The sequence below is a fragment of the Helianthus annuus genome, chromosome 11 (genome assembly GCF_002127325.2).
Source record: "Helianthus annuus cultivar XRQ/B chromosome 11, HanXRQr2.0-SUNRISE, whole genome shotgun sequence".
Taxonomy (NCBI): domain Eukaryota; kingdom Viridiplantae; phylum Streptophyta; class Magnoliopsida; order Asterales; family Asteraceae; genus Helianthus; species Helianthus annuus.
In genome coordinates, this window is record NC_035443.2 from 93,476,750 (window position 1) to 93,492,076 (window position 15,327).

At 39.2% G+C, this 15,327-nt stretch overlaps 1 protein-coding gene across 1 annotated transcript; it reads left to right on the plus strand.

Annotated features, from left to right (window-relative positions):
• Positions 1–12,530: 12,530 nt before the first annotated feature.
• Positions 12,531–13,367, plus strand: LOC110942591 (high mobility group B protein 1-like). The gene has a single exon (XM_022184365.1). It carries the CDS (start codon positions 12,531–12,533, stop codon positions 13,365–13,367), a length of 837 nt encoding a protein of 278 aa, XP_022040057.1.
• Positions 13,368–15,327: the final 1,960 nt, after the last annotated feature.

Consider the following 15,327-nt stretch of genomic DNA (forward strand, 5'->3'; position numbering starts at 1 on the left):
GAGGAGAGGGAGAGAGTTGTGGTGTTGGGTGTGGTGTGAGAATGATGAGTTATGGACCTTCTTATAACCAAGTTTAGCTATTATCCAATGGTTTAAGTGTTCCCTAAGTACATGTCCAAATCTTCTACTAAATCAAAAGAGATCCAATCATATCTAGCAAGATTATGGAAGATTATGGTGGGGTCACATATGTGACCGTCCACTTACATGGGGGGGGGTCTTGGTTGGGTTTAAATGATAAGTTAAATGATTAGTTAGGATCTTAAGTGTATTAGTTAGTGTTTGTTAGTGCACGATGTCTAAAGCCTACGTCTTAGTCTTAGTCATGCTTGTATAGGGTCTAGGGGTCAAATATGTCAGTTATGTATAGTGTAGGGGGCTGAATGTAAAAGTTATGATTTAAGGAAGTGATTCCGCTTGAAATGACATGTTGTCATTTCAAGCTAAATCAGGAAGTTGTGATTCCGCTCGAAATGACAGCATGTCATTTTTCAAGCGAAATCAGAACTAATGTAAATATGTGTGTCTGTTTCTCATTTGGTGTCGATTCGTCAAGTTGTATACCGAAGTGCTGCTAAATTTTTCAGTGATCAATTAATGAGAAATAGTGTTTAATGTCTATTTCTACTCCATTCTCTTTGATTCAAACTGTTTGTGTGATTCCGCCACATAAAAAGTGGTATTTTGACTCTGATTGACTCATTAGATCGTCAATATCGATCCTACAATTGGTATCAGAGCCAGTTATGAGCTAAAATACCTAAATCAAAGCTTTTTTACTACACTTTTTGGATTTCTGGACATTGCCACGGGCAAAATGGACTGAATCTTTGACATATTGTGTAAAAGTGACATTTAACAAACCCTTGAAAGTATCAACTTAAAATTCGGCTTAAAAGTGGTAAAAATGGCTTAAAACCTGATTGCGCTTGAACGAAGGTTCTTGTGATTCCGCTTGAATTTCGAGCGAAATCAAGTTTTCTGTGTGTAAAGTTCTTATTCCGCTTGAACTGTTGAAGCGAAATCAGTGATTTCGCTTGAATTTTCTGATTCCGCTTGTGTGATCACTGATTCCGCTTGTGAGTGTGATTCCGCTTGAATCAGCACTCTGATTTCGCTTGAAATTCAAACTCAGATTCCGCTTGAAGTGTTAAACTGTGATTTCGCTTGAACTTTATAATTCAGATTTCGCTTGATTTTTTTTTTAAGTTTGTAATAATGGTTTGAGGGTTAAAGTCCATTTCGTTCGTGATATCTCGTTGGAAGTTTAGTTTGTGTAGAACGTGTTTTCAGTAAAAGTCACTTGTTTTTCAAAAGTTGAAAAGTTTTCAGTAATTGTCACCTAAAATGGAAAATCAAGATTTCTACAACTTCTTCGCGGGCAGTGGTATGACAGCAGGACAGAGTCCAGCAAGTATCGTTCAGAATGTCAACATGGAAAACGAATTGGGAACGATGCAAAAGCCTCCCAAGCTGATGAACATAGATGAATATGCATGATGGTCAGGCAGATTTAAGAACTGGGTTCAGGCTAACCATTTGGAATGCTGGATGAAGATAGAAGTGAAGTACGTTCCACCGGTTGATGGTTTAGGTATGGTAAAGTTTATTGGAAGTCTGACAGAGACAGAACAGAATGATTTCAAAGCCGAGAAAAAGATGATTAGTATCCTTCAGCAGGCTATCAAAGAGGATATTTTAGTGTTGTTGCAACATGAGGACAATGCTCAATCTATTTGGAATTCATTGAAAGTAAAGTTTCAAGGTAGTGTGTCCATGATCAAGAGCAAGAAGGCTTTGATCAAGAAGGAGTATGATATTTTTACCGGTATGAAGGGTGAAACTACAAGGAAACTGATCGAAAGATAATGCCATTTAGTACTCGCGATGAAAAGATTGGAAATCACAAAGACCAATGAAGAATGGATTGATAAGTTGTCTGCTGCGTTACTATATGACGAGTGGGGCACCTATCTGATGATGTTGAAAAACAATTCAGATTTTGGAAATCTGAATCTTAGTGGGTTCATAGAAAAGATTGAAGCTCATGAGTTGGAGTTGCTGAAGTTTAAAAAGATGAACTCAGCAAATGTTCAACAAGATGTATCTTTGTACTACAGAGGCAGTACTCCAGTTACAACAAACTAGAGCCCAAAGATACAAACTAGTTTAAGTGCTATACAACTTCAAGTGCTTCATCGAATACTCCACAAACAAACAAGCCTTCGCCATTTGTCAGCTACGGTCCAAACGTCAAAACTACTGAACAGACGTCCCCTCAAAGTTCGTCCAGTTCAAACAATCAGGCGTATGTGTCTAGGATCCAGTGCAACATCGCAGTTACAATCAAGAATGGGAATGAGTTCACTGAATCAGCTGCGAAACAGCATATTGCATTGTTGGCTTCTGTGTTAGAGTCATATGAGTCTCTGGTAGCTGGTAAGATCGGTAATCCGGATATGACCAAAGAGGATTAGGATCAGATCGATCCGGAGGAGCTTGAACTGATATATATTAAATGGGGCATGGCTAGTCTTGTGAGGAGAGCACAGCGCTTTATGGAGATCACTGGTAGAAATAGCCTTTCTGGACCTGATCAGAAGCTAGGTTTCGACAAGTCCAAAGTAACCTGCTTCAAGTGCAAAGAGAGAGGCCATTTCAAAAGAGAGTGTCCGAACCGAGAAGTAAATAATCATCAAAATCCGTTCACGAATGATTATTACAAGCAGGCAATCTACCACCGATCGAATCAACAACCTGTAGTCCGAAGGCCACAAATCGAGAACAAACCAGAGAAAGCTCTCATTGTGAACCAGGATGACGAAAAAGTAGCCGAGGGATTCAGCTGGGATAAATACATCCCTGGTAGTGATAGATAAGCTATGATGGTTGAGATAATTGAAGAGCCTGAGAATGTGATTGAACCTGAAGTGGTTGTTGATGATGTTACTATGGATAGTGTGGCTGATATTGAGGAGTTAGCTGCAGAAGTTTACTACTACCAGTCTGAGCATGAGGTATTAGCAAGTTCTTTGAGATCTATCATGCCTCCTAAAATTTTTGAATCTTTTGCAGGTTTCTTTGAAGAACCGATGACTGGATTGTGTCCAAGATATGAGGAGAAGAAAGAGTCTGTCGAGGAGATGATCAGTGTGACAAAGGAAATGACCGAACACACTTTGAAAGAAATTGCTGACAAGGCTCTCATGGCGAAATTGAAAGAGGTAGACACAGAACTTGTGAAACCCGGGTCTGTCGGTACCGAGTCAGTTCAAATGGAGTCAGATAAGGAGTCGGGAATTGAGGAGATCAAATCTAAGAAAGTGTCTGAGTCAGAGTCCAAAGATGTCGGTAAACAGGAAGTGAAAACTGCTCATGAAGCAGAGGTTGTTGAGAAAATGGATTCAATGTCCGAAACCCCATGCCAAAAGTGTTTAAAACCATGCATGGAGTGTCTTGAAAAAGACACTAAGTTTCAGGAATTGAAACAACATGCTGACATGTTAAAATTTGATCTAGGACAAGTCAAAGAGGCATATGATACACTAGCCAGATCAGTTAAAATGATTCAAAAAGAAAGTGTTGAAAATGATAAAGCAACGAAACTAGCAAAAGCAACACTTTTTGATAAACGAGTGGAAGTTAATTTCCATCTAGACACAATTGCATCATTGAAAAAAGAGTTAGAATTAACTACAATTGAAAATGAGCGAATTGATAAGAAATTGATGAGCTATGTTGCATCGTCCTATGTCCTTGAGCAGATTGTACCACAACAGCCCAGTGCAACACCGGTCTTTAACAGCGTTCCACCCCCAATGTGGAATCATTATACTCAAAAGTATCCAGATGGGGTGGAATCTGCATTAAACCTCAAGCTGAGGACAATTGAGGATGAATTGCCAGAGAGCATTGACGTTACATTCTCTCCGTCTGACACAGACAACGAGTCACAGATCATCAAGACTGTTGTCAACCAGGTGTTAGATGAAGAGAGTGATAACTCTGAGGTTGAAGTTATGAAATCTCATTCGGAGAAGTCTGTTACTGATTTTGAAGATGAGGGTAACTTTTTAGACCGTTTCATACCTAAATCAGACAAGAGTGCGAATGATGATCCGATCATGGTGGTTTACACTATGATTGGAACTGACAAGCTTTACTCTGATTTCGAGTATCCACTTCAGAACGCAAAGATTGAAAATGTTGAGAAAGTTTTCAAACTGGTTGAAATTGATATTGCTGAAGTTAACAACAAAGAATTCTTTTCGAAACCGAAAAAGTCATTTGTTACATCACGTTCTAACAACTCGGGCAAAAAGGAATGGGAAGGGAATGGTAACAACAAGAAAAATGGTAACAACTTTAAAAACAAAAGAATTGGTTTTGAGAAAAAGATGGCTAAGAAGGTTGTTAAGCCAAAAGATAAAATGAATGATATCTTTGTTGTTGGACCAAGTGTGGATGATGAGAAAGAATACATCTTTAGTCAGAAAGCCGTTGACGATTTCAATACAGCAAAGAAACTGAAAGAGGAATCATTCAAATTAACTTTTGTCGAGTATGACAAAAGAGTTTGCTATCGCTGCAATGAAATCGGGCACATGGCAAAACAATGCAAGAAAGTTTTCGAAAAACCTGTCGCTGTAAAACCTGTTGTTCAAAAACCTCGACCTAAGTCACCAATTGACAAAAAGGGTAAAAAACCAATGGTTTCACCAATTCGCATCTTGAAGAGGGGTGAATCTTTGAAGTCGGAAGATAAGCCGAAATTGATATTTGAGATTGGCGAATCTTCAAAGTCTCAAAAGACTTCAAAAATTTATCCGAAAACAAAAAATTTTGAAAATCAATCATGGGTTGTGAAATCAAAACCATCGGTCGAGCAGAAAAAGATGGAAAACATTTTGAAAAATGAAACAAAGTTTTTGAAAGATGATGTAGTTGAGTTTGAATCTGAACTTGACAAGTTTCTTGCAGAGTTTCCCCCAATCAAAAATGAAGTAAAACCAAAAGCTAAAACTGATGTTCCGAATGTCACGTTTAACTTTCCAAAGATTGATGTACCGTGTGATTTAGTGTTTGGAAGTGTGTCAACTGTTAAGGAGTCATGGGTATAGTTGTTTAAATGAGTTGATGTAATGTTTACAGGGGCTGCCCAGATCAAACATTTCAAAATGGATTATGGACAGTGGGCCTCTAAACATATGACGGGGATGCTTGCATTCTCTATGACGTAAAATCAATCAACGGAGGTTACGTGGGATTTGCAGGAAATCAGGGTGGCAGGATTGTGGGCCAAGGAACCCTGACTAATGGGGTCATTTCGTTTGAGAAAGTGAACTACATCATAGAATTAGAAAACAACTTACTTAGTATTTCTCAAATCTGTGATAAATCGTTTACTGTACATTTCATGAAAAATGAATGTTTGGTTTTAAAACCTGGGTTTAAAATCCCTGATGATATGGTGTTGTTGCGTGCTCCACGAGAGAACGACTTGTATATTCTTGATATGAGTGTCGCAACACCAACAAATCATCAAAAACAATGTTTTGTGTCAAAAACAAAAGCAATAGAAAAAGAGTCTATTATGTGGCATCGAAAGATGGGCCACATTCATGTTAGAAAAATGAATTTTCTGGTGCATAACGATTTAGTAGAAGGTGTAAATTTAAAGAATTTCCATTTGTTTGATGATCGTGTAGCTTGTAAGAAGGGAAAGCAGACCAGGAAGTCACACCCACATAAGTTACTGAATTCAATCAGAGTACCGCTTGAGACACTCCACATGGATCTCTTCGGGCCGGTCAATGTGAAGAGCATCAGTGGTGATTTGTACTGCTTGGTAGTCACTGATGATTATACAAGGTTTTCGTGGGTAGTGTGCTTGGAAAGAAAAGATCAGACGTTTGAGTCGCTGATGGTTCTGTTCAAAAAGATGGAGACGCTGTATAAGCTGCCTATCCGAAGAATACGAAGTGACAATGGAACGGAATTCAAGAATAACAAGATGCTCGAGTTCTTCAATGAAAAAGGGATTCTTCATGAATTCAGTGCGCCATACACACCAAAACAGAACGACGTTGCTGAAAGAAAGAATCGGGCCTAATAGAAACTGCTCGAACAATGTTAGCCGATTCCAAGTTACCGATCTTCTTCTGAAGCGAAGCAGTGGCTGCAGCTTGTTACACTTTGAACCGTGTGCTCACCGTCAAGAAGTATAAGAAAACAAGTTTTGAGTTGCTACAACGTTACAAGCCAAATCTAGAATTTCTGGAGCCGTTTGGGTCTCCATGTACTTTTATTGATGAAAATGGTAAATTTGGTGCTAAGTCCAATGATGGTTTCTTTGTAGGTTACGCGAGCCCGTTGAAGAGGGTATTCGTACCTTGCCTGGGAAAAGTAATACAGGTTCTGCATGTGGATTGTCAGAAGCACACTGCTTCACCACAACTTCCCGGACAAAGATTCTTTTTCGATTATGATAAACTCTGGGAGTCGTTTCATCTTCCGACCGAGCCAACTATTGAAGAACTTATTCTGCTATACCAACAGCAACAAGATCATGTGCCAAGGCCTTTAATAGTTTCACAACCTGAGGTGGATACAAGCATTCCTACAGGAGGCACAAACGATCACGAAGCCGGTCCAAGTGGAACAGCTCACGAACCACCAGAGGAACCAGCTCCAAGGTTTGACAACTCTGACGACTCAGAAGAGGAATCCTCTCCTACTTTTGATGAGGAACCAAATGTTACTACGATGGAAGCTGAGGATCACACCGGTGATCTAGACATAACGAGCTTGCAATCGGAAGTTGACGTGCCTGACACCGTCATGCCTCGAACCTTGTCTTATCATCCTTCAGAGCAAATCATCGGTGACCTACAAAGTGGTGTTAAAACGAGAGACCAGATTAATAGAGCTCTTACATGTTTTGATTCGTCTGTTGCACATTTATAGGAAGAATTTTCACTGAAATGTTTTATTTCGCAGATCGAACCCAGAACATATAAAGAAGCACTAACTGAAGATAGCTGGGTGAATGCGATGCAGGAGGAGCTGCAATAATTTGAGAAGTTGGGAGTGTGGAGACTAGTAGACCTCCCTGAAAATCAAAAGTTAATTAAAACGAAGTGGGTTTTCAAGTGCAAGAGGGACGATAGATGAGTCGTGGTCCGGAACAAAGCACGATTAGTGGTACAAGGCTTTAGTCAGCAAGAAGGCATCGACTATGATGAGGTTTACGCGCCTGTTGCTAGACTTGAGGCTATTCGGATCTTCCTGGCGTTTGCGTCATGGAAAGACTTCAAAGTGTACCAGCTGGATGTTAAATCTGCCTTCCTGTACGGAAAGATTAAAGAAGAGGTGTATGTGGGACAACCACCAGAGGGACAGTCGATAGCACGTTGTTCACAAAGGAAGTTGTAGGACATCTCCTAATTGTGCCGATCTACGTAGATGACATCATTTTTGGTTTAACCAATGACGAGTTGTGTAAAGAGTTCGAGAAGGTTATGAAGAAGAAATTCGAAATGAGTTCAATAGGGAGATGAAGTTCTTCCTCGGGCTGCAGGTGGAGCAGATGCCCGACGGAATATTCATTCACCAAACAAAATATGTGAAGGACGTGCTTGAAAAGTTTGATATGGCTCAATGCAGTCCACCAGCAACCATGGTATTTGTCCTGACGAGAGTGGCATCAAGGTGGAGGAGACATTGTACCGGTTAATCATCGGATCCTTAATGTATCTCACTGCTTCCAGACCGGACATCATGTACCCGACATGTCTTTGCGCCAGATATCAGTCGAGCCCGAAGCAGTCACACCTGACGATTGTCAAAAGGATATTACGGTATTTGAAAGGCTGCCCAAGCATCGGCTTTTGGTATCCTCGCTCGGGTGACTTCTCTTTAACAGGTTTAGCTGATTCCGACTTTGGAAGCTGCAAGCAGAACGCTAAGTCCATCACTGCTGGGTGTCAGTTCTTCGGAACTCGACTTGTGACCTGGCAGTGCAAGAAACAAACCTCTGTGGCACTTTCCACTTGTGAAGCTGAATACGTTTCTGCCTCCAGCTGCTGTTCTCAGATCCATTGGATCCAACAACAAATGCGTGACTTTGGTTTGCAATTCTTGGATACACCGATATTCGTGGACAATGAAGCAGCCATCAATATAACTAAAAACCCGGTGCAACATTCTAAAACAAAACATATAGAGACCTGTCATCACTTCATCCGTGATTGTCATGAGAAGAGGTTGATATGAATGGAACACATACACACTGATGATCAGAAGGCTGATTTCTATACAAAACCGTTTGATAAAAAGAGATTTTATTATGTTTTAAAATTGAATGGGATGAAAAATCTGCGTTCTGGGAGGGTCGAAGAATGTAAGCCGAGGAGGGCGGCGATCAGATGTGAACTACGTCGTGTTGTCAACTTTGTTTGTACAGTTTATTTTCCTACTTTTTGATAAAAACAAAAACACAAAAATATGTTTTTCTTTTTAGGGGGAGAAAGTCGCAGAAAAATACAAAAACATGATACAATTGAAAAATCCAAAAACAATAGAAAATCTGAAAAAGAGCTTGTGTATAATAGGGGAAATGATAGTACATCAGCTAGACAGACACGGTACGCTAAAGAAATGTAATGTTTAATATGCGTTAAGCAGTCTCGCTGATGATGTGCCGATAGGTTTTTACAAAATTAGTAGATTTGTTTGGGATATAAACACAAAATTACTTGCTTTTACGTGGGGAACATCTCCAGGATATATGGGTAACCCCTGAAATTTCGTTTGAAAGGTCCCTCTTTCTGAGATACTAGATCTTTATGCTTAGTGATATCTGGGGTATTATCCCGGGACTTCTGCTGAATGGAAATTCTGACCAAGTCCCCGTATAATACTTTACACAAAGCTTTACTGTAAAGCCTCCCCTCGGCATAAAAAATGATAACACATTGCAAAATGTTAATCATGTGCTGTTGTAAAAAAAGATTCTCTAAAGGGAACCCACCAAAGTCGAGCCGTCGTCTCTCTACTGAACGGATGTTCTGACCTGAGCTCTCACGGCCTCGCAATTCACCCCATTACAGATATCATCTAGGTATACTCACCTGTAAGACTGAATATTGGGATCTGAATACGGGAGTATATACTGAGGTGGGACACATGTAAAAGTTTAAGTCTTAAAACATTAAATCCGTATCCCGAACAGATTGAAAGCTGTGTAAAAATTTAAGAGGATCAGTATATCGGCAATCTACGTGAACTCTCTAAAGCTGAGTATGAAATTAAGCATAACGGTGCTTGTGTCTTGTCAGCAGCTGATACGATCCCCTAACATGCTCACAAAAAGATTGTGTGTACAGATTTCTGTTTATCTCACTCTAAAATCCAAAAATATTTTATTTTTCATCTTATTTTCGACAACAGACGTTGGGGATCAGATGATCAAAGTCTTGTGCAGAACATGTTTGATTCATGAGGTTTGGGTAAGCAGGAGAGTCTTTAAAAGTGACTGGTACATGTTGGTAAATGTTTGAAAGTTTGAAAAGTTCGAAAGTTCATTAATTTGAACTGTTTTCAAAATCAAAAGTCAGCATACTTCATAAACTGGTCAACCAAGGTCATTCATTTGGACTTGGTAGACTGAACAGTTGACCAAGGTCATTAACTTGGACTTGGTTAACTGGGTGTGTCAGTAATCTATCAGAAAAGGTTAAAATGTTAAAATTTTGAAAATGTTAATTCTGATTCCGCTTGAAAACATGATTTCACATTAAGCATTATGATTCCGCTTGAAGCTGCGTTCATTGTGATTCCGCTTGGTGGCTTCATGGGTGATTCCGCTTGAACAGAATCGAGAGTCATTTCAAGCGAAATCAGACTGGCCATAAATAGGCCAGTTGATTCCGCTTGAACCTCACTTTTCTTATTCCGCTTCACGTGTATGTGCTCTGGGCGATTCTCAAGCGAAACCCTAACATCGAATTTTCAAGCCTTTACTCTGCCGATTTGTTGTTTGTTTTAGTGATTTAAGTTGGTAAACACAACTATGATCATGGGAAAGGTAGGATTGAGACCTGATTTGACCTAGAACCTATCTATTGTTGAACTGTCGGAGATGTTCTTGTTTGACAACATCCTAGTGTTGTCGGTTTGTATTGTAATTCATGTATTGAGTGTTGTTTGTTCCAGATCTAGGATTTATGAATGTTTGGCGATACATAGGGTTTTCAGTCTTAGATCTAGGGCAAATTTGATGATGAAAATGAAACTTAAACACAACTATATGGTCGGATTTCATTGATTAACAAGTTAATATGTTCAATTTCATGATCTGTAAGGTTTTAAATGTTTAACTGTGATTTTGCTTGAATAACATGATTTTGCTTCAAAGTGGATTATGTTATTCCGCTTCAAATCTGTCTCTATGTAATTCCGCTTCAAATTATATTGATCTGTGATTCCGCTTCAACGTGTTTGTTGTTTTAAAATGTGATTTCGCTTCAAACCTTGACATGTGATTCCACTTCAAACCAACATATGATTCCGTTTCAGTTGTGTTGATGATTTCGCTCCAAATTACCTTGGGTGATTTCGCTTGAAGGTGTTTAATGCTTAAATTTTTCTAAGTGTTTGATTATTTTTTGCACTGTGTTGTCTTGCAGGCTTCGAAAGTGATCTTTGATCCGTTGCACAACAGCTGTTGTGACTTTGATGTGGACAAGAATACAGAGCTGTCAAAATTCAGCAGCATTCTGGAGTTTATGAGAAGGTTACCAATTCAGAAAGCTCTTATGAATCAACATTTGGTGTACAAGTCTCATGTTAAAGGTTTCTGGAAGTATGCAACTTACGATGAAAAGAACAAAGTGATTCATTCAGTTGTGAAGCAGCATAATGAGAAGAAAACAATTGTTGTTACAGAGGCGCTTGTTCGTGAAGTTTTAAATTTTCCGGATGATGCAAACTCACCAACAAAGTTTCCTGAAAGAATGGTCAAGGGATGTATACTGAGGATGGGATATGATGGTGCACTAAACGCTGCAAATTACTTGAAGTCAAAGTTTAGAAAGCCGTACAAGTTTATTGTTCATTCACTATTGCAGGCGTTAAGTCATTGCAAAGGAGGTTATGATGCCATGCGAGATTATCAAATGAATATGGTTACATCGTTGGTTTTGAACAAGAAGTACAATTTCTCGCACGTCGTTTTTCATTACATGGCAGAAAATATTACAAAAAAGAGTAGAACTTGGATTTATCCAAGATTTGTGCAAATGTTGATTGATCATGCATATCCTGATAGTGAAAGAGATGTAGAAAATGATTTGTTGGTATTATCTCACATGAGCAACGATTCTCTGAAGCAGCTAGCTATATATCATCCGAACCATCCTGAACCGAAAAAAGTAGCTGAATTTTTCGGATTCATCAAGGATGCAAACTATGTTGATCTAGATTTGGTGAATCACCAAAACTGGAGGAATGAAGAGGAGATGAAAGAAGCTGCTTGTGCTGATGAATTAGAGGCACTTGAAGGTTTTAAAAGCACTCGCAATGATTGGTTTGTGAAAGAATCAAGGAAGAGAAGCAAGAAAGCTACTCCCAAAGTGCAAAAGGGAGAGGGTTCATCGTCACAGCCCAAGAAACGACAAAAGAAAGTTGCACAGACTATGCTTATTGATGAGCCTGATGTGGAAGAACCAGTTCCTGAAGATGATGTTGATGTAGAACATGATATTGAAGCTGAAGCTGAGACTGAAGCTGAAGCTAATATTGAAATTGATGTTCGTTTATCACCTAATTCTCAGAGTTTGCTGAAGAATTTGAAGGCATTTAATGCCAAGAAAGACAAAGTTGTTGTTGATGCTCAGAAAGAAAAAGTTGTTGAAGATATAGAAGGTGATGATGTGAACAAAAGCACTACAAGCTCTTCTACTTCTTCGGAAGATGAAGTTGATGAAACTGAACGTTTGAAAAGAATTCAAGAAGAGACAGAGAAAGAGAAACAGCTGAGAAAGAGAAAGAGACAGGAGAAGGATGATGCTGCATATATTCCATCTCCTGAGCATGTATCTGAATCTCAATCGCCTTCAGGTGGAAGGAAGAAAACTGGTGCTCGCAAAAGGATTGTTTCTCCTAAGATCAAGAAGGTTACCCCCAAGATCAAGAAGCCCACAAAGATTGTTCTGAAGAAGAAACCTTCCCAAGAATCAAGAAAACCACCATCACCACCACCTGAACCAATACCACATCAATCTTCTATACACTCACCACCTCACCAATCACCTCCTAAACAACCGACACCACCAAGACAACCTTCACCATTCCATCTCACACCACCTCATTCACCACAACAAATTCATACCATTACACCACCACAACAACATACCTTGTTCACATCTCAACAAATCTTCCAAACACCACCACTTGCATAACCACCCATTCAAACCACACCTGGTTCTTCGGGATATAAAGGTTTTCCACTTGTTCCTCCGAACTTAAGTATGGGGCTTGATGAAATTGGAGACTTTGATTTTGCTAGTAATGTTCATTTGAAGAATGTGGAAAGTAAAGTTGATGATGTGATGGATGAAAACAAAAGATTAGCAGCTGAAAGCAAGAAAGTGGCTGATCGTGAAAAGATTCTTGAAATGCGTGTAAAGAAGTTAGAATCCGAGAACAAGTCTTTGTTGAAAAAGATAGATACCGATCAGACAAAGATTGATTTTTTGAAGGCGAGAGTTGCAGAGTTAGAAGAAGAAAAGACTCGCCGAGATGAACAGAACAAATATTTTGAATTAATGAATAAAGAGCTTGAAGCTGCGAAAGCGTTGAAAGAGCACGAATTCTATATGATGAACAAGGTGATTGAGAGTATGCTTGGAAAGTCAATAGAGCAAAGATTTGAAGAAATTCAAGTTGAAGAAGTCAGGGCTAAACGGCAAGCTGAGATTGAAGCTCTAATGAAAGACAAAGGCAAGGGTGCTGCAGGCAGTGATGCAGTAGTTGAAAGATCAATTGTTCCATCAGTAGTTGTTGAAAATCCTGTTCCTATATCTTCCGTATCAGCAATCTTTGAAGAAAATGTATCACTTGAAGATATTGCTGGTGATGATGAGGAAGATGATAGCGAAGAAGATGACGATGAAGAGGGTGATGAAGAAGAGGATGATGATGATGAAAAAGTATTTTCTGCGAGTAGTCATGGTTCTGATGATGACAATGACGATGATAATCAGTGTGGTACAGGTGTAACTACTACAAAAGCTTCCAAAGAACAAAATGTTGATGATTTAATGAATGATGAAGCGAATGAAGAAACAGAGGGAGCTGATGGATAGGGGGAGCATGTTGATGATCAAAATGTTGATCAAGCTGAAAAGTTGATTCTCCGAATAGAACCTCATGTTGAAGAAGGTGAGGTAAGGCATACTTACACGTTGGATGAAGTATTGAAGATGTTCAATGTGAATGAGAATGAGTTTAAGTTTAATTTTGAGGAAGAGCTGAATGCTTTCGACATCAACCATCAACCTGATTATGAATACAAGTATGTGGAAGATGCAGATGTGTATGACAGAGTTGAGGTTGAAGATTGTACTGATAAGGAGGGTATGAATGAAGATACTTCTCAATTTCCAACACTGATGGAGTTTTTCACTGAAGAGAATCGGGATGAACTTAGAAGGAAAGTTTCTGAGATTCTTAAAGACAAAAACTTTGATGGCACCACGAAAGATCCACTGAAGGAAGAATGTAAGAAATGGTTCAAGGAAAGCAATGAACGTAAATTCCAGCGTCCGTTAAAGTATTATCAGAGAGACAGAAGTATTTCTTTGGGGGATATCATAAGCTGGGGTTTTCTGCCTCAAGTTAATGCTTATGCGATCAGAAGAGAATGTGGTGTTCAGTATTTCGAAAAACTACATGATGTTATGTCCCTTCCATGGTGGGATGTGGATGAGTTATCGAAAGTAAGAACCTTGGGGTATCCTGTCAGGAAGAATGATATTGCAATGTGGGGCCTGATAAAGTTTGAGGCTCTGAAAGACTTCAAACACTGGAAGCCTCATTACCCGAAGAGAGTTCAAAGGGTAGATCCAGTAACAGGGATTGAAGAGACTATTCTGAATGTGAAAAAGCCGAAAACGATGAAAAACATTCCAGTGCCCAAGATGGAACAGGAATTTTACAAAGGTTTCATGGGATGGGTGTACAGTTGTATATCTACTGAGCAGTGATCACGTATAGAGCTGGGAAAGAGATTAGAGAGATTTTTGTCTACGACCCGATGTGGTTGGTGAACTGCTCAGCGAAGGATATTGAATGTTTATTCATCAACAAGATCCGTTTCCAATCTGAAGACAGGGAGCAAGCGATGCAGTTTCAAAAAGTTGCAACTATTTGCTTTCAGAAAAGCATAAATTTTGAAAGTAAATGGAATTCAAAATGGTGGTCGCTTGAAGAGAAATAAGAGAAGAAGGTTGAACAAGAAAGGAAGAAACTTGATGAAAACAAAGGGAAATGGATGAAGTTGCAGGCTAAGGAAGCTAAGAAAAAGAAGAAAGAGAACGATAGGCTGAGGAACTTGCTGAGAAAGAAGCCTAAACAAAGAGAAGAAAGTTTCAAGTCGCTCTGAAGACCCGAAGACAAGACTGAAGACTCCGGCTGTATCCAAGGGGGAGTTTGTTAGTGCACGATGTCTAAAGCCTACGTCTTAGTCTTAGTCATGCTTGTATAGGGTCTAGGGGTTAAATATGTCAGTTATGTATAGTGTAGGGGGATGAATGTAAAAGTTATGATTTAAGGAAGTGATTCCGCTTGAAATGACATGTTGTTATTTCAAGCGAAATCAGGAAGTTGCGATTCCGCTCCAAATGACAGCATGTCATTTCAAGCGAAATCAGAACTAGTATAAATATGTGTGTCTGTTTCTCATTTGGTACCGATTCGTCAAGTTGTATACCGAAGTGCTGCCAAATTTTTCAGTGATCAATTAATGAGAAATAGTGTTTATAGTGATATTCTGTCTATTTCTACTCCATTCTCTTTGATTCAAACTGTTTGTGTGATTCCGCCACATAAACAGTGGTATTTTGACTCTGATTGACTCATTAGATCGTCAATATCGATCCTACAGTGTTTAAGTGTATGTTGTGTTATATAGTGTGTTAGGGTGTTCGGGGATTATAACTAGCTCAGAAACATTAAAACAATGCTTCTTGTAAAATTTGGTGTTTCGGGTAGTGTCCGGTTGTTCGGTTAGATACCGGTTCGTTAAAGTGTCAAACTATTCCGTTT